This window comes from Lathyrus oleraceus, chromosome 5, assembly GCF_024323335.1.
Source record: "Lathyrus oleraceus cultivar Zhongwan6 chromosome 5, CAAS_Psat_ZW6_1.0, whole genome shotgun sequence".
NCBI lineage: Eukaryota > Viridiplantae > Streptophyta > Magnoliopsida > Fabales > Fabaceae > Lathyrus > Lathyrus oleraceus.
The window spans coordinates 380,992,998-381,013,230 of record NC_066583.1 but is presented as its reverse complement, the minus strand read 5'-3'; the positions used below and the strand labels follow the sequence as shown (position 1 = coordinate 381,013,230).

The window sequence follows — 20,233 nt, the reverse complement described above, 5'->3', positions numbered from 1 at the left end:
TTTATTATGAAGGTTAATATTTGCGCTTTTATACCTCAAATTAGTAACAGATTGGAAAATTTCATCAATTACTAAATAAATATATTTTTATTTCTTATGTCCAAAATCTCAATGATAAATGGAATGTTTATTCATAACATTAACAATGGAATGTTTATTATATATCAATATATCAATAAATTGTAAAAATATTTTTGTATTATATTTTTTGATTATTTCCTTAATATAGTATACAAAAAAATTAAGCAAATTATATTACTATAAATTAATAATATTTTACTTTATTATGTCCCAAACTGGAAAAAGTTATTTGTGGAAATTGATTGAATCCATTTATTGATCATTTAACATCCATTACATAAAAAAAAACTCTTATGCAATAAATTTGTGTACGTTGATTCAACCATATATATATATATATATATATAAACAAAAAAATATATTATATTTTAATTTTTTTAAAATAAATTATTGCACTTGCGCGACCCGTGCGAACGCACGGGTCCTTTACTAGTTAAAATTGAAAATTAAAACAAAAAATATATATTCATTAATAACATAATCAAAATAAAATTTTATATATATATATATATATATATATATATATATATATATATATATATATATATATATATATATATATATATATAATAATTAAAATAATGACATAAAAGGGGTTTAAAACCATCTTAACTTTTCAAAAAGAAAAATCAATTTAGTAAAGGATACAAATTATTTTAATAATAATAATAATAATAAATACTAGTTGAATAATCTATTTTTTAAGGGTTTTACACTTCATTCAAAAAATATATGTATTTTATTATATTATATAAATAGTTTAAAATTTTGAATTTAAGGAAATGTATGATTGTCGTATAAAGTAAATTTTTACAAACTATTGTTACATCACTCATTTTCTTTTTTTCTAAAATCAAAAAGATTTCAACTCTTGTAGATAGAACTATGAAATTAACTCTTTTGAAAAATGAAAAATATCTATCCAAAAAGTAATAAAACGACAAAAAAAAGTCACACTCACACAGTGACAAAAAGCAAAAGTACATAACAAAATCCACCAACCTCAATAATGACTATGACACACCGACTCATGATCCATAGATCCCTGAAGTACATTCTTGTTCTTCAGTTTCACCATTTCTTTGTACTATAACAATGAAACTCAAACTCATTCTGTCGGTTTTATTGTTCGTGTCAGTAACCACCATTGCTGATGATGATTACATTCGACCTCAGCCTCGAAAAACGTTACATCTTCCCTGGGATTCAAAACCCTCTTCTTATCCTCAGCAGGTATTTTCCTGCAAAATCACTACTTTTGTATACCCTTTTTCTTTATTAGTTCATCAATGTTGTATTTTACCTTTTTCTTTTTCTTTTAGTCTTGTTAGAGAACCACGTTTATGTTTCTGCCATTTTTTTATTTAGAAATTTTTTCACTTTAATTTGCATGTTTCACATGTGAACACGTTTTTCTGTGTTCGTACCTCATTTTAGTGTAGTTTTTTGTTTCTGGTTCCCTGCTACAGTAATAACCTCTCATTTTCGTTCATTATGGATCGTGGTTGATAACCTCTGTAGTACCGATATCTCTGAAAAAAGATGTTCAAATTATGATTGGTGTTGATCTGTCGGTGTAATGTTTCTGGTAGTGTCTGTGCTTCATAGCTACTGATTTTTATTACAAGGTGTAAAGTTTAGTGAGGCTGCTAGGTTGATTTGGGAAATGGAATTCGGGCAACGGCACTACAATCAATCACAAATCACAAATGTTGAATGAATTGTTCTATGATGAAATTCAACCTTCATCTACATTTTTTTATTCTCATATTTAAGGGCGATAATGTTTGTTTCCATGTCTAATCGGAAATATTTAATGGACATTTAAGTGTTTCTTGTTAGAACTTAATCGGACTCCTTCACGTTTCTTCTTTGGACTCTTTACGTACGAGATCATAGGCGTTTTTGTATTAGTATTAGCATATTTAAGCATAAATATTGGCATATAAATTTGTGATATTGTTCGATAGAAATATAACATACAGAAACAACTTATGACATGTCCATAAGTTGTTTTCAGCTTATTTCGATAAAGTCTACAAGATAGCTTTTGAAAACAATTTTACTTTGTGTATTCCAGGTACACATTTCTTTGGCAGGAGACAAACACATGAGAATTACCTGGATCACTGATGACAAATCTGCACCTTCAGTTGTAGAATATGGAACATTGCCAGGGAAATACGATTCTGTAGCTGAAGGAGAGACAACCTCTTACAGTTACATTTTCTATAGCTCAGGAAAGATACACCATACAGTAATAGGCCCTTTAGAGCCGAGTTCTGTTTACTTTTACCGATGCGGTGGACAAGGTCCCGAGTTCCAGCTCAAAACACCTCCAGCTCAATTTCCGATTTCTTTTGCTGTGGCTGGAGATCTTGGCCAAACCGGTTGGACTAAATCAACGTTAGATCACATCGGCCAATGCAAATATGATGTTAACCTGATTCCTGGTGATCTTTCATATGCCGATTATATCCAGCGTCGTTGGGACACGTTTGGTAGGCTTGTGCAGCCGCTTGCTAGCGCTAGACCATGGATGGTAACACAAGGGAACCATGAAGTGGAACATCTACCATTGTTAAAGGAGGGATTTATATCCTATAATTCTAGATGGAAAATGCCGTTTGAGGAAAGTGGATCGAGTTCGAATCTCTATTATTCTTTTGAAGTTGCCGGTGCTCACATTATCATGCTTGGTTCATATGACGATTATGACGTGCACTCGGAACAATATAGATGGCTAAAGGTTAGTTGTTTACTGTTTTCTAGTCCTCACAATCGCAAGGGCGGCCATCCTGCTAACCCCTATGCCGCTTTAGTAGTTTTACACATGTCGCTCCATGCCGCTTTAGCATTCTTAGTTTCCTTGAAACCTATGAATGAAACATGGTTAAACATCCTTAGTGAAAGCTATGAATGAAAAGGGGTAGCGACGCAACTTGTTGCCCGTTTGCCTACTATTTATGTATAAACTTTATTATATATTGAAAATAATCTTTTTATATCGGTATGATCTACAGACAGATCTGTCGAAGGTGGACAGGAAAAGAACACCCTGGTTGCTTGTCATATTTCATGTCCCGTGGTATAATAGTAACACGGCTCATCAAGGTGAAGGTAGCGATATGATGAAAACCATGGAGCCGTTGCTTTATGCTGCTAAAGTTGATTTAGCTTTTGCCGGTCATGTGCACGCATATGAACGCTCGGTATGCTTACTTTGTAAATTTTACTTACCGATCATAATTGAAACTCGACTAATTCTTGTGTGATTTACAGAAACGTGTATATAATGGAAAACTTGATCCTTGTGGTGCTGTTCATATAACAATTGGTGATGGAGGGAACAAAGAAGGCTTAGCTCATACGTAAGTTTGATTCTATTCTGTTAATCATTGTTATGCCAAAAAAAGATATGAAGCTGTTTTCATATTCAACTTTTGAGTTTTCTCTTACACTTCATCTGTTCCTTTTTAAGTGAGGCTTAAGACTCTTAGACCATTCTTAAAATTTGTACGGCTGTGTCCTTGATGTTTGGCAGGTATATAGATCCACCTCCAAAGTGGTCAGAATTTCGTGAAGCAAGTTTCGGTCATGGTGAGCTAAAGCTTGTAAACTCAACGCATGCGTTTTGGAGTTGGCACCGGAATGACGATGATGAGCCGGTAAAATCTGATGATATTTGGATTACCTCTTTAGTCAGCTCAGGTTGTGTTGAACAGAACAGAAATGAACTTGAGCATGCACTTGTGACACCTTAAAATCCTTTGATCTTTATTTCCTCAACAACGGATTAGCAAAGAGTTTGGTTGTGAATTTAAATCATGCAAAAAAAAAAAAAGAGATTATTATATAGTAATATCAGCTTGAGGTATTTTAGTACTTTAATATAAGTTTGCTCCTATACTTTAAGGTAATTACAGTTGGTTGTGTCTTATTAGTTATCACTTTTATTAGTAATAGACGGTATTGCTTATATAATGTTGTCTTAACATGAAATATTGTTGGTTTTATGAATTGAAATATCAAGAGTTGTTGCTTGTGTACTCAACGGTAAATTACTTTACCAGTTGGAATACAGACTAAGGAGACCTAGTTTCTCATTATCTGTTTGTTCTTCGTATGGAGAAATTGTCTAATATGATTGTAGAAGAAGTTGAAGAATGCAAGTGGGAGTGTATGAAGGCTGGTAGAAAAGGGCCTAAGATTTCTCATCTAATGTTTGCAGAAGACCTACTCCTATTTGGTAAAGCCTTTGAAAATCAAATGAGGATTATAAAGGGTATGTTAGATAAGTTCTGTTTGGTATCTCATCAGAGGATAAGTTATGAAAAGTATAGTTTTCTTTTTTGCAAAAATACTGATCCACCGACTAGGAAGCAGATCTTAGAGAAACTAATAAATCAGGGCTTTATCTTGGTGTGCAACTTTCAGAAAGAAGTCATAAGGCTGGAGATTATCAACATCTGATTGAACAGGTTACAGTTTGGAAATCTAGGAAGTTATCAATGGTTGGGAGAGCTACATTATCTAAGTCTATATTAGAAGCAATACCTACTTATTCTATGATGAGTAGTATGGTTCCTAAAAGCTGCCTGAAAGAGATCCTGAAGATCCAGATGATTTTATTGGTATTTTTAATAAACAATCATGAGTTTTAATTCACTTAAGAGATTAAACTCGAAAAAATCTCAAGAATAAGTTGTGCAGAAAAGTACAACGAAAAATGTGTGTGATTGAATCTTAAATGTTTGAATGTTGACAAATTGAATGTAAATTCTGATAAAAATAAGATTTGGATGAAGATAACAAACAAAAAGCTTGATAAATGTCATTAAAATAAAAATGCTTCAATTGAGAAAACTTAAAGAATTTAAAGAGAGGACGAAGACTCATACATTTCTCACTGATAGAATTTGAGAAATCAGTTGGAAATTCGGTTGGATTTTCATGTATTGTATATACAGAATGAGACATAATGAGAGAATGTTGTAACTAACTATTACAACTCAACACTATATATAGAAACAACACATTAAAGACTACAGTATACAAAATACTAATTAATACATTACTCTATCATTTCCCTTTAATGTGAAGGGTGTGTGAATCAAGCTTTGCTTGTTGAACACCCTGAGTTTATCACGAAGAGGAAGAAATTTCACTGCAGATAATGGTTTAGTTAAAGCATCTGTCCACTTGTCCTGTGCAGGAACATGAGCCACAATAAGACTCAAGTTGAACACCTTTTCTCTCACAAAGAAGATATCCAACTCCATATGTTTAATCTTGTTATGCAGAATAGGATTATGAGTAAGTGTGTCTGTACTAAGATTGTCACACAAAATCTTTGGAGTTTGAAACTTGCAGCGAAGTTCCTTAAGAAGGGACTGCACCCAAAGTATTTATGTAGCAAGTTGAGCTATACTTCTGTATTCTGTCTTTGCACTTGATTTGGCCATCAAGTGTTGCTTTTTAGACCACCAAGACACAATATTAGGACCAAGGAACACACAAGTCCTCGAAGTAGACCTTTAGCCATCAGGATCTTATGCTCAATTAGCATCACAGAACCCAAGCAAAGGCAGAGGTTGTTGAACTGATGTAGGTTGAATGATAAGACCATGATGAAGAGTGCCACTTAGATATGTCAATATCCTCTTTACGGCCTACCAATGATCCTCCAATGGATTTGACAGAAACTGACAAACTTTATTCACATAAAATGAGATTTCGGGCCTTGTCAATGTAGCATATTACAAAACACCAATAACAAATCTAAACAGAGTAGGATCAAAAACTACATCAAACCCAACTCTGGAGAGTTTACTACTAGAAACCATTTGAGTAGGCATTTCATTGGCATTAGACATATTTACTTTGGCAAGGAAATCACTTATATGTTTGGTTTGTGAGAGAAGTAGTGAGCTATTTGGTAAGTGAGTGACCTCAATTCCTAAGAAATAGTATAACTTGCCCAACTGTTTGAGAGAGAAGGCAACATTAAGCTTCTTGATCAAGGAAGGAATGAAAGTTGCAGAATCCCAGTGATGATTATATCATCAACATAGACCAAGACCATAATATTGAGGCTCCTAGTGTGAAGAAGAAACAGACTGGGATCACATTTGCTGGACTGAACCCCATGATGTAGTAAGGCACTTTTAAATTTATCAAACTAGGCCCTAGGTGCCTGTTTAAGCCCATAGGTAGCCTTGTTTAACTTGCACACATGTGTCTTATCAGAAGTCTCAAACCCAGGAGGTTGCTGCATGTAAACTTCCTCCTCAAGAGTACCATTGAGGAAAGCATTATTCACATCAATCTGCTGAATTGCCCATATGTGTGTGATTGCAAGGGTTAAAACAATTTTGACTGTAACAGACTTCACAACTGGTGAGAAAGTTTCAGTAAAGTCATTGTCAGCTTGTTGATGAAACCCTTTGGCCACAAGTCTGGCCTTATATTTATTGATGGATCCATCTGGATTTTCCTTAACCCGAAAAATCCATTTATAGTTAATGGGTTTTCTAGAATCGGATGGTGATACCAAAGTCCATGTCTGATTATTCAAAAGGGCCTGATACTCCTCTTTCATAGACTTAAACCAATGGAGAGCAGCTAAGGCATGGCCAACTAAAATAGGCTTTATGTTTGTGAGCAAAAGTGTAGGATTAAGTATAGGTTGAGTGATACCACTCTTGGCTCTAGTTTCCATGGCATGGACATTGAGGGGATTAATTAAATATTGGGATGGGTTAAGAGGAACTGAAACATGCCTACTAGTAGATGTGGTGTCAGGGGAGGATGTAGGGGATATAGTACTAGCTTCATCCAAATTTGAAAGAATAAGAACAAGGGAGATATTTGAAGTGAAAGAGGGTGTTGTATGGGAGCTAGATAAGTCAGGAGTTGCAAGAGGATTTAGTGGACAGTGAGAAGAAATAGAGTCAACAGTAGAATTGACAGGAGGTGTAGAAGAAAGAGATGGAGAGGGAGTAGAGTTGATATGGTGAATAGGAGATGATGAAACTGCTGGCATAAACTAGGAGGAAGAAGTGGGAAAGGAAGATGCAATATTATTGGAAGAAGAAGAGGGAAATAATGTGGAATAAGGAAATTTATATTCATGAAAAAGAACATCCTTAGAGATGTATATATGACCATTAGAACCAAGATATTTATACCTTTTATGAATAGTGGAGTACCCTAGAAAGATGCATTCTTGAGACCTATAGTCAAGTTTATGAGAATTACATGGACGAAGGAAAGAAAAATACGCACAACCAAACACTCTAAGACGTGTATAATTTGGGCTTTTGTTTAGAAGGTTGGAATAAGGATAGTGGTTTTAAAGAGTGAGACTAGGAAGCCTATTAATAAGATAGGCAACTATGACAAAGGCGTGATCCCAGGATTTTAAGGGCAGTGTGGATTGAGCAAGTAATGCTAAACTTGTTTCCATAATGTGACGATGTTTACGTTCAACAATACCATTTTGATGATGGGTATGTGGACACATAAACCTATGAATGAGTCCTTATTCAGTGAGATATTTCGCGAAAGTTCTGAACTTACCCCCTCCATCACTCTGAACACCTTTAATTTTACAATTAAACTGAAGTTCAACCATGGTTTTGAACTGAATAAACAGGGTGAGAGTGTTAGATTTTAGTCTAAGCGGAAAGATCCAAACAAACCTAGAATAGGCATAAACACATGTCAGAAAATAGGTGTAGCCGCATGAAGATTGAACATGAGATAGACCCCATAAGTCACAGACAACGAATTCAAAAGGATGGTTGTACACAGTGGTGGATAATGAGGTGGGGAGCCTTTGAGACTTTCCTAAACAATAGGCAACACACAACTCAGTTGGTGGTTTTGAAGGAATATGTGTATGACAGAGTCTTTGCACTTCTACAAGAGTCTGATGGTTGTCGCTACGCGAAAACTAACCGACAAATGTCTACATGACACATAATCGCCACCGACTTTTATTTATTTCTCGTATAAGAGAGGAAAGAGAAAATAGTCGATAAAACCCTCTAAGAGAAAATAATATGGAAAAAGATGGTCTCGCGACCAAATATGGATTCAGAAGTCGGTTATACAAGGGGAAGGTATTAACACCCCTCACATCCATGGTAACTATATATGTTGCCTACGTGTGTGTGTATTTTATTTTAAAGTTTTCTTATTATTGGGAAAGAAAGGGGAAAGGGTTGTTTTTTTATTATTGTGCTCGCCAAAGATTGGGGCCCTTGTGCCTACGTATCATCATCGGTGGATGAAGAATCAGAACTTCATAGTTCGGAGTAGAAAATGTTTGTGTGTTGGTTGATTTTACCTTTAAAAAGGGTTTTCAGAGTGATGTCCTAAGGCGCAAAAATAAGGTTTGATGAGTTAATGTTTGTTTTATGGTTTTTGAAAAGATTGTTTTTTATTAGAATTGTACTAAAGACTATAGGCAGAGGTGAATATTTCAGACAAACAAGTCAAGCGTCTTGTGTCCAAAATATTCAGAGTAAGGGTAGGAAAACTCCATTCTTACTCATTCCTCACCACTTAAGGCTAGTGACGCACAATTCTAATCATATTTTTGTTTTCTTTTGAGTTTGATTAAGAAAATGCCGTTTGACGTTGGATCAAGAGTTTATTGCTTATTGATTTTGAAATGGTGAGATATATGGATATTTACAAAGTAATAAATGCGAGAATAAAGGATCTCATTGTAAGGTAGCACAAGAGAAAGCCTTGTGTGTGCAAAGTGACATATGCTAACAAGTGGATAATGGGCTTAAGAGCATGTCTCCCTATGATAGTGCCATAAATGTCATTCTCACAATAAAAGATTGCAAGTTTTATATATATATATATATATATATATATATATATATATATATATATATATATATATATATATATATATATATATATAATGATGAATATGAGAATAAATTGCTTGAAGATAAATGACAATAAAGTAAATTGACAAGAAAGATAAATGACAATAAGATAAATTAGGCCAACAAGATCAATGATTAGTAATAAAAGTTAGTGATTAGAAATTAAATTACACAAGGTAACCGCCTAGGGATTATCTATCCACAAGTAAAATGACTCAAAATATGGCGCATCGAGGGATAACCTATCCTTGATGCAAAGTATTGAAGATGATTCATGATCATCCATCAATATATTTAGATCAAATAAGGTTATAACAACCTCAAGTCCATCTATTAATGATTTGAAAAGTGGAAGATTGTATCACCCAAGTAATCAAGTTAAAAGTAAAATAAGATATAAGTTAAATATCCAAATCCAAGTGTTAGTGGTTAATGAACAATGGAAATAATGCAATATAAATAGAATCAGAAAGTAAAACTCAAGTAATTGAAAGTCTCATCTACACATCAAAAGGCCCAAACATGATCAATAAAGGGCAACCCATCAATACCTCAAAGTGTCAAGAAAGATCTCTTGATAATTCATCAACATATTTATACTATTGAAGATTTAATCAACCCTAGGATCAATTATCAATGATCAAAAGATTGTCATCAACCAAAAATAACTATAAGGATAAAACGGTCCAGATAAAAATAATGATAATAATAATAGTAATAAATAAAAATATTTGATGAAATATTCTTAACAAAATAATTGATTAAAAGAGTAAACAAGAAAACAATAAGAAACTAAAAATGGTAAAGGATGCTAAATAAAAAAATTAAAATAAGAAAGAAAATAATTAAAATGTGAAAAAAATAGGCTAACCGCCTAGCTACTAAGCCCAGTGTGCTTGAATAATAATGAAACATATATATATATATATATATATATATATATATATATATATATATATACACACCAATTGAAAATAAATGAATGGACCAATAATAACCATAGAATTTGACTACTTAAAAAGGTATGCACGTTGGATGGTCCTGATCAAGAGAAATACCACACACGCACGTTGACTAACTTAGAACAAACCCAGGAGGCCACCTCATCTCAAAGAACCAAAGGGAACACGCCATGCAAAGTTTTTAAATTAAAATGAAAAAATGAAACGGGGGAGGTAACGAACTCAACTTCGTCTTCAACCTTGGAACAAAGGGAAAATCCTCATTCTGCAACTCAAGACTTTAAGTGGAATCAAGCATGGATTACACTTCTCCTTTGATTATTGTTGCCTCATCCATACTCATGAGCCATTGATTGGCTCTGAGTATGGAGAATTTCAGTCAAACATGAACGAAAAGCTAAACCTAAAACAAAAATTAAATAGTGTATATGAGTGATTGAAGCTCAAAACATGGGGTTAAGCTTTAGTGGATCATGAGGAACAAGGTGGTAACTTGTTTGAAACGAAATAGTGGTTTTACTACCTTGTCGGAAAAAAGGTTCAAGTGATGGTTCTGACGTATTTGGGGAGCTCAGATGAAGGTGTCTCAGTCACTCCTATTGATCTAGTTAGCTTCAGGGAGGTTCAGAGAAGGTGTTGGAATGTTTTTGTTGTGTTGAAAATGGTTCAAACACTCCAACTATATGCTCTGTTTTTTAGGGAAATGAAGGGTGATTTTTGCAGGGATTCAATGGTTGTTAATCTTGGTTGTTGGAGGTAGAAGGATGCTATATATATAGGGAAGTTGAGGGAGTGATTAGGGTGAGTCTTTGGTGTTGAAAAGTCTGAGTTGGTTGGAGCCCGAAAAAGTGTCAAAACCGAAACTTGTTGGCTAAGGGTGAGTGAGGTGGCATCTGAAATTCCCCTTCCACCATTATGCTCTGAAGAAGTGATGATTTTGGTGAAAAAATCATGGTCGCCACACCTGTTGAAGCTCATTTTGTTGGTATCCAATTTTGGCAATTTTGAGCCTTTTTTTTAAATGTCAATTTATTGCACCTACACCAATTTGTTTCCTTCACTTGGGCATGCATTTAGTGCCCTTAGTTGTTATTGAAAATGAATGGTTCAAATGGAAAAGAAAGAGTGTGAATTGGTGACTTGGGACATGACACAAGTCACTTTGGTTGGTCTGACATGTAATATGCAGCATGATAAAACATGATTTTTGCACTTGGGCCAATGAAAATTAGCTCGTGCATTTTAGGCCTAAATTAGGCCAAACCATCTTTGACATGTCCTTAACAAAATTCAAAAATAATTAGGTCAAAAGATGTTGTGAGGTGAAAATGGCATAGGTGCAAAGAGGTGGTCATGACATGCTTTTAGGCCTGACTAAGAAACTTGACCTGACTTGGCAAATCCCAATTTTGAGGTCCTTAGGTGCTGAATTAGGTTTTTGGTCTTGAAACAAAGTTGGAGAGGAGCTCACTTGTGACCTTTGGCTCGAAGTAGATCCTCAAAATGTTAAGAAATAAAGGTATGGGGTTTTGACCAAATGGTAGGCCAAACTTGCCAAAACTTGGCCAAACCAATATGCCATAAGTTGCATTTTTTGTGTTTCTTGAATTTCAAGGTAAAATGATGATTGTTTGAAGACCAAATGAGAAAGTCTTGATAGAAACCAATCCTTGATGCTTTGTAAGATGATCATGTGTCATTCTTATGGATGAACATGTGATTTTAAGTTGATGATTCAAAAATCAAACCAAAATTTTCACTTGTATTGCCAATTATGAATGAAGTGGATGGATGTTTAGTGAATGAAGATTGGAATATGTAAAAATTAGGGTTTTGGAAAGATGTGTTGACTTTGGTCAAAGTTGACCAAAAAGTCAATTGTTGGCCAAAGTCAAACTTTGGCCAAAATTGATCTCTTGTATTCCTTGAATGGAATGAACTTGAATGAGATGTAAATGGACTAATGGATGATGAGGTGGCCAAGTGCAATCTCCATGAAGTAGAGTTTCAAGCAAAAAGGCAAAGCATAGAAGCAAAGGGGCACAACTAGGGTTTCTTGGACCAAGAGGTTCCTCAAGGGTCAAAGTCATGCAAGCTAGGGTTTGGGTGTGCATGAGGTGTCATGATGTAGTTTCACAAGGTTGAAGCCTAACCAATGGTTGGATATTAGAGTTTCCGCAAGGCCAGGGTCAAAACACAAAGCATACAATCAAATGATGACTTATACAAGCCCTAAAGGATCAAGGGATTATGGTTGAGGCCTATATATGACCAGATGATCAAGCAATGTTTCCAATCAAGGTTCACCATCTAATTAGGGTTTTAGAAGTGAATGGGGTGACTTGTGTAGTCTAACGAAGTTAAGGAATGCTTGAAGATGAAGATTAGGGTTTAGGGTGGATTGGCCACAACCTCAACATGATCAAAAGATCTTGGTGGTCCTCAGGTATGAACATCATGCCTTGAGTTTATGTAACATTCTCTCATGTTATGAATGTAAATACAAATGAGATGATGAGATGATGAATCTATGCCGAATTTGGGGTATGATAATGGTGAGGGTTTCCTAAGCGTGTATGCCATAAAATATACTTATTATGGGATATGGAACCATGGGTATTAACATGCTGAGATGAGTTAGGAATATTATGAGTAGCAACATTAGCATTAGGAATATTATGACAGGCTGAACCAATTTCATTAATATAGGAATCATCAGGACATAGAGAAATACAAGTGCATTTAACATTCGAATGCAGTACATGATTATAAGAGTTGCTAAGATTACAAGTTTTAGAAGATGAAGATACACATGTATTAAGACTAGGAAAAGAGTTGGATAATTGTGAATAAGGGTTGGGAAATTTGTATAAACCATCAACTCTAACAAAGCCTCGAAGAAGGATTTCGGACGAAGCTTGTGAATTGACAAGACAAAATTGAGGGTGAAACTAAGAGAAAACATGATTGTCCTGAGAAAATTTACTAACACTGATAAGGTTTTTGGTGATGTGAGGCACAAACAATAAATTGTGCAGGGTGAGAGATATGTTAGGATAATTTGGTAATGGAAATTGCATTGAGCCTACAAACTTGATAAACAAACCTTGACCGTTTCCCATAAACACTTGCTCAGATCCAAGCAATGAAATAGAGTCAGACATATTTAAAGCATCAGGTGTAACATGGCAAGGCGCTCCTGAATTCGGATACCACCATTGATTGCTGAAATTAGGATCTGAACCAATGAGAAAAGCTTAAGGTAGAGGAGATCGAGGAGGAGTTGGCCTTGGAGCAGCATAACCAAATGAAGATTGATGCATAAGACATGCAATCATCATGAACAGATCGAAGGAAGCTCTATGAGGAGAGAGAGAAAGAGCATTGGAATTTGAATAACAGATAGAGGCATCATGTCCAGATTTGTTACATTGAGTTTTGCCAAAGCGGCCTCCTTCACAGCCAAGTCTACCACCGCCACGGCCAAAACGACCACCTCTTGAGTGATAACCATGATTCTCAGCGTTTGCAGTAACATGATTAGTTCCAAGAGGAAACGACTCCATCCCAATAACGGACTGATCAGTTGTGACCTGTGATGATGACGGCGGAGCCTGCGTCAAGTTCATCGACACTGACTTAGTGATAATAACTTTTCGATGCTTCTCAAATCTTGATTCATGCACAAGGAGACACGAGTCAAGTCTTGATAATTTAAAATTCTTAATCAGATTAAAATTACTTTAGCATTTTTCTAAGAAGTTTAAATAAATAAAATCAACTATTTAATAATTATTTTTTGATTTAAATAGACGGCCATAAATAAGCCTTTATTAGACGCTTTCACGGTTGGAATATACCTATTTTTCCTTGATCATTAATTTAATACGCCATCTTCAACTTGTGTTCGTGGAAGAAACACATCCTTACATTACATAGTAACCTCTATCTACATTTGTTTGTTGGCATTCAATTCATCTATGTCACGAAAAGATCAGTAAGTGGACAAAAAATGTTCACACACCTTTTCAATCAGAACTAAACATCCTTAGAGGGACCACAAAAAAGCATAGCATTTTTTTGGTCCAAGTAAACCATAACATATTTTTTCTCTATGACTTTTATATCATTAGAAACATAAGAAAATTGTGAATCAAATTCAATGTTAGCAATATTTGAGAATTACATAACACCACGCATCTTCATTGTCCACCACACTATGCCCTTTCCCAATTCCACAAAAAAGTGCATTCTATCATTTCTTCATTCTTCCCACAACCACTACTATTATAGCTACAAATTGTATATATCTTGCATTCTTTCATACAAGCCTTTGATTCCTTTTCAATTTCTCCAATGTCTTCCTTAACTCAACTCAAGTACCTTCCAAGCTTTCACCACCAAGCTTGCACAAAAAACGCATTCGTCCATCGAATTCGTGTCTATTGCTCCACCAATACTACTACTGATACTACTACTAATACCGCTACTTTGAAGTCCAAACTCAATGCCAATCAATTGATCGTTGAGCCTAGATTTGAACCGCTGCCGATAAAGGCAGTAACCGTCGCTAACCATCCAACGGAGAGTGACACAAGTTTGCAATCAACATGGTCTCATCGCGCATGGGTGGCGGTTGGATGCACAACTTTGCTCATTTCCTTGGGAGAGTCCATAAAAGGTTCAATGGCTATGAATATGTGGGTTGAGCCGATTTTGGCAGGTTGGATTGGTTACATTTTAGCTGATCTCGGATCCGGAGTTTATCATTGGGCCATTGATAATTACGGAGATGGGTCAACCCTGTTTGTTGGAGCTCAAATCGAAGCTTTTCAAGGCCATCACAAGTGGCCTTGGACAATTACGAAACGCCAATTTGCTAACAATTTACACGCGCTCGCGCGTGTGGTGACCTTTGTAGTGCTTCCTATAGACCTTGTTTTCCACAACCCTATAGTTCAAAGCTTTGTTGCAGTGTGCGCGGGTTGCATTATGTTTAGCCAACAATTTCATGCATGGGCTCATGGGACAAAGAGCCGGCTTCCGCCTCTCGTGGTGGCTTTGCAGGAGAGTGGAGTGCTTGTGTCACGGTCGCAACACGGCGCGCATCATCGGCCACCGTATAACAATAATTACTGCATAGTGAGTGGAGTTTGGAACGAGTTCTTGGATGAAACTAAGGCTTTTGAAGCTATGGAAATGATATTGTATTTTAAACTTGGAGTTAGGCCAAGATCATGGAGTGAGCCTGCTTCTGAGTGGATGGAGGATATTGAAATTGCTTCTCAAAGCCAAGCACAATGACCCTTCTTTCTTCTCTTTTCCTTGTTGCATATAATATTGTTTGCATATAATATGATTGTTATCTTCCTATGTTCTTTTCACTCAATTAAAATTAATACATTTTTAATTATTTTGGTTTCAAAATAGGATTGTCCTGTTTATATATTACTCATAGTTCATGATATCTAGTATTTGTGCATTTTTTTTTTTTTGAGTTATGGTAAAAAGAAACAGTTGTTGCAGTAGTTGATTATGTAAAGTGAGAAGATAATTATTTATAATTTGAGAATAAATATTTTAAATATATTTATGGGAAACAACTAAGTTTTAAATTACCCTTTTTACTCAGCAAACAGATTTAGGAAATCAAATAAATAAGCCAAACACTTCATTCTTTAGAAACCAATTGTCATCGTCAAGAATGTAGAGGGATTAAAATCTCTCATCATTTTTCTCTTCTTTCCAATAAGGAAAGTAAATGTTTCGGATCGGGCAAAGAGTCCAATAAAATTGGTCAAATAAGGAAAGTAAATTTTAAGTGCTTATCAAGAGAATACATATACAAACTGTTAATGTAAAATGCAAGAAACTACTAATCTTCAGAGAAATAAAATTATCAAACAACAACTAATTCACAACACTTTAAACTTTGCCATTAGGACTTAGAAGGAGGATTTCAAGTCATATTAAGCAGGAGTTTCTCTGCTGCAAATTCATTTTCAATTTGATCATACCATCAAACATGATAAAAATTTCTAATAAAAGTAAACTTTTTAAGAGATTCTTCTGAAAAGCAAAATGTTAAGATAATCTTGAAATAATACTTTTTCTTTTTTTTTAACTAAATAGTAGCTTCTGTGTTTCATTTTGTTTAACTTTTCCAGAAATGCTTATAAAGCTAAGGACTTTTCCTATGCAGAAAGCTATAAACTTGTTTCGAAAGCTTCCGTAACATAGAAACAAATCCAAACTTAGCTTAAATGATGGGATTAAAAGAATTAATCACGCATTTTGGAACAAAACAGTCAAGAATCCAAGAGGAATAAACAATAAGCAAACTTACAACAATTGAACAATGTTCTTGAAAAATCTGACCACAGATACTTTTCTAACAAATTTACATGGAATCAGTTCCTGTCAAAGACGAAATTGGTGATACACACGGAAACCAGTACCGCCGTTTTCCATCTTTGTGGCCATCATCAATCATTGCAAGTCCGTCCTGCATGAGCCAATACAGCAGTGGTTTAGTATCCATGCAATTGGAGGTTAGTGTTGCTATTAAATGTTATCAGATAAGGAGAAAAAGAAGAAGAAAAGATTAAAATAGTTTATCTTACATCAAGTAATGTATCAAGTGCATCAATGGCACGGCCCGAAGTCCAAGATAGCCGCTTTTCTACTTGATCGACAGTCACAAACCCTTGACCCTGAAATATACAAAGTGTTATGTAAGTGTAAAAAATGTAATCTTTCTGAAATAGCAAAAAGGTAGTATATTAAACAGATATTTACATGTTACTAGATAGATTAAGGGTCTATTTGAATTGACTTATTTGAACTTATCTACTGATATAAGTGCTTGTGAGATTATTTGGAAGAGATTGTGGCAGCAACTTATGACATGTCCATAAGCTGTTTTCAGCTTATTTCCATAAGTTCTCAATTATAGCTTATGAAAACAACTTGAAGCTTACATGAAAATAGTCTGACATTATTGCACCTTGTTATAGAAATAGCTTATACTTAAACACTTATATGATAAGGGCTTATGCTATAAGCACTTAATTAAGTTGTTTATCGAAACATGGCCTAAAGATGAAGTCATTAAGCAACTTCCACTCTCATAAGCCAAAAAGAGAACATCAGCCAACTAGGTCCATGCCATCATTGCCATGCAATTACAAGGCATGCTCTAGAAACTGAAAGTTCATAATCCCGTGACTCTTAAAGAGTAGGAAAATGGAAGAGGCAAGTAACCGCATGTATTCATTAGTATATTTATAAAATGAGTAATAGTTACCTGGGCAAGTTCTAGAATTTCGTTATGGTCTTTATTCAGCTCAGTTGGAACTGAACGAACAAGTTTTTTCTTTCCAACAGAAATAACTTCAAACCCGCTACCTAGAACCTGAAATTTTCGTGACACAATTAGTATCCAACACAACATGGTCAACTACAATGCATGAAACAAATATCTCAGCAAATGGAGAAACGAAGATTTAAAACTCAGAGAAAAGTAATAACAAAAGAGAAATGCAGTAAGGACACGCGCACATGTTCTTCCAAAATACATGCAAGCAGCATATACTATTTATTTACATCACGTTCATCAAAACTAACAGTCATAATTAGGTTTAAGGACGTGGTAAAGCACAAGACCTTCAGTTTACCGATAGCGCGCAGGCAATCATCCTCAGAAACAACTCCTCTGTCACTTTTCCGTCTCTGGCGAAGGAGATTACACAGTTCCTGCAGGTTGATTAAACCACCATTGAGGGGTCTAGTAGCCAAGCAAATGTCCACTATTTGAACTCCTGTCTAGCCAAGTAGCTCATGTTAACAAAACATTCTAAGGAAAGAGTGAAATTAAACAGCTCAGATTTAATCAATAAAAAACTAAACCATGGACGAATGATTTATTAAACTAAAAGATGAAGTGTTTAAGAGTTGCAAGTATAGAATTGTAATGCAATGTGAATGGAACCATAACAAGACAGCGCGTTATGCCAATATCTATTTCTGAAAACTTAACATTAGTCGTCATTACATTAAACACATCCCATCAATGATTCATACATGCATAAGAAAACCAATTGTTGGGAAAGTAAACAAGTTTTAGAAAGATATTACCAACCAAGTTCATAATAAAAATCACCAATTCCCAACAGCTCGGCCCAAAATCCCTTATTTGAGGCCAAGGGATCTACTCCAACCTTAGCACACATCTCATGAAACTGTGATCTGAATGCAGGGTTCTTGCGGATGTCATTCTGAACCAGTGATACCAACAATTAGTGTTATTTTAATCATTTATTGCAACAAAAACTAAAAGTAGGATTGTTATAAAAGAATTATAAAAATGAATTTCATAAGACATGATCAAAGTGAGTTGTTAATCAATCAGGCCCCTGAAGTTTCAAGGCCTTCAAATATTTCAATCATGCCTCTGAAGTTTCAAGGCCTTCAAATATTTCAATCATGCCCCTGAAGTTTCGTGGCCTTAAAAGCTGATAATAACCTCCCAAACAGTATGGCAACTCCATTAATCAGCAACCAGCATCATTTATAGCAAAAAAAAAAATACATCAATTATCCCACTTTCATGCAATGATTACAATCACTGCATGAAAGTTTCAAGGCCTTCAAATATTTCACATTATTAATAGTTTTATTGATTGCGGATGACAGAAAGCCAAAAATCAACCATTTTAACCACCGTCATCAGCCTAAAACATCATGGCCATGACAGTTGTCTAAAATCCACCATTTTCAGCCATTGCTATCTGCCTAAAACATCATAGCGCCACCGATCTTCACCAATTGTCCATGGCAGTTGTCGAAAAATCCGCCATTTTAAGCCACTGCTATCTGTCTAAAACATCATGGTGCAATGCCACCGACCTTCACCAATTGGCCGTGGCAGTTGTCGGAAAAATCCGTCATTTTAAGCCACTGCTATCCGCCTAAAACATCATGGCACCGCCGCCCTTCACCAATTGGCTGTGGCAGTTGTCGAAAAAATCTGCCACCGCAATCTGCCATGGTCGATATTCGACAACACTGATTGTACTACTAGAACAAACAATATTTACAGCCCCCGCTTCTATTTACAGCCCCCGCTTCTGCAATTAACCTAAAAAATTATAACCCAACCACTTTTGAATTTGCAAGGATCTCAAAACCAAACACATCCCTTAAAGGTACAAACTTTCAATAGAAACCATCCACAAACACAAGCACCAAATATCATCAAAAACACAACTAACTACCATTTTCCAATCAAAACATAAACTTCTGAGAACAAAATTGAACTTTTCCAATACCTGAAGCAGAATTAAAAATCAACCTTTTTTCTAACTTCCCACAACAAAAACAAACATCAATCAATCAATCACAATATAAAAGGGAAAGGTTTGTATAAAAAAAAACCTTATGCTTGCGAGCAAAATCTTCAAGCTGAGAACGAAACGTGGAAAGCTGTTCCTTCATCATATCAGTTCTGATCTTTGCTACATTCTCACCCAACAACCGATACTGATCCCTTGCAGCAGCAGCTGTTTGTAACCCTCCGATTCCAGGTCTCCTTCTCATTTTGCCTTCTGCAAAATCCTGATTCCAATTTTAGGGTTTATAAATTCGGAAACTTCACGTTAATGGTTTGGATTATCAATTGAGGAACTCCAACAAAAAAAAAAAGAAGAAGTGGACGAAGCGAAACGAAGAAGAGTGTGATAGCGTTGAATTTTCGGAAAATTCGAAGTAAAAATAATTGCAATTATCAGAGCCTGGTTTCGATCCAGGGACCTGTGGGTTATGGGCCCACCACGCTTCCGCTGCGCCACTCTGATTTGTTGGGATGCATTCAGCGCTATGTATATTTATTTCTAATATATCTTATCTATTTAACACATGAAATATATAACTGAAGTTTGTGTTTAATGTTTGTTATTTATACAAAATAGTAAAAAGAGATTAAGCCCTTAAATTGTATTGACTTGTTGTTAGGGAGTATTAATAATTTTTTCTATAGACTAATTTTGAGTGATTGTTATTTTTTTATTAATAGACCATCTTTTATTAATATTTTTTTGGATAATTAATGAAATACAAGATACTCTTTGGATAATAGATAGAAGTATTTTTTTATTAATAGACCATCTTTTATTTTCTCTAATTTAATTCAAAACTTAATTTGTATTTATTGATTGATTTTAGAAATTTTTTTCAACCATCCTAATAAAAAAACTAATGACTACCAAAATTACTAAATTA

The 20,233-nt window shown here is 34.9% G+C and overlaps 3 protein-coding genes and 1 non-coding gene across 4 annotated transcripts; 2 read left to right on the top strand and 2 right to left on the bottom strand.

Moving 5' to 3' along the window:
* The first annotated feature begins 1,083 nt into the window (after window positions 1-1,083).
* On the top strand, window positions 1,084-4,130 carry LOC127084937 (purple acid phosphatase 18). Its single transcript, XM_051025470.1, has 5 exons — window positions 1,084-1,314; window positions 2,162-2,830; window positions 3,105-3,293; window positions 3,364-3,452; window positions 3,626-4,130. The coding sequence occupies exons 1-5, from the start codon at window positions 1,177-1,179 to the stop codon at window positions 3,843-3,845; spliced, it is 1,305 nt and encodes a 434-aa protein (XP_050881427.1). The 5' UTR covers window positions 1,084-1,176; the 3' UTR covers window positions 3,846-4,130.
* Window positions 4,131-14,073: 9,943 nt separating this feature from the next.
* On the top strand, window positions 14,074-15,542 carry LOC127084935 (fatty acid desaturase 4, chloroplastic). Its single transcript, XM_051025468.1, has one exon. The coding sequence runs from the start codon at window positions 14,312-14,314 to the stop codon at window positions 15,257-15,259; it is 948 nt and encodes a 315-aa protein (XP_050881425.1). The 5' UTR covers window positions 14,074-14,311; the 3' UTR covers window positions 15,260-15,542.
* Window positions 15,543-16,209: 667 nt separating this feature from the next.
* Window positions 16,210-19,806, bottom strand: LOC127084936 (vacuolar protein sorting-associated protein 22 homolog 1). The gene is made up of 6 exons (XM_051025469.1): window positions 19,391-19,806; window positions 18,096-18,231; window positions 17,621-17,775; window positions 17,262-17,369; window positions 16,579-16,668; window positions 16,210-16,460 (listed from the first exon to the last, which is right to left on the bottom strand). The coding sequence occupies exons 1-6, from the start codon at window positions 19,550-19,552 to the stop codon at window positions 16,356-16,358; spliced, it is 756 nt and encodes a 251-aa protein (XP_050881426.1). The 5' UTR covers window positions 19,553-19,806; the 3' UTR covers window positions 16,210-16,355.
* On the bottom strand, window positions 19,738-19,809 carry TRNAM-CAU (transfer RNA methionine (anticodon CAU)). The gene has a single exon. It is a non-coding gene; the product is annotated as a tRNA-Met (tRNA).
* Between the last annotated feature and the right edge of the window lie 424 nt (window positions 19,810-20,233).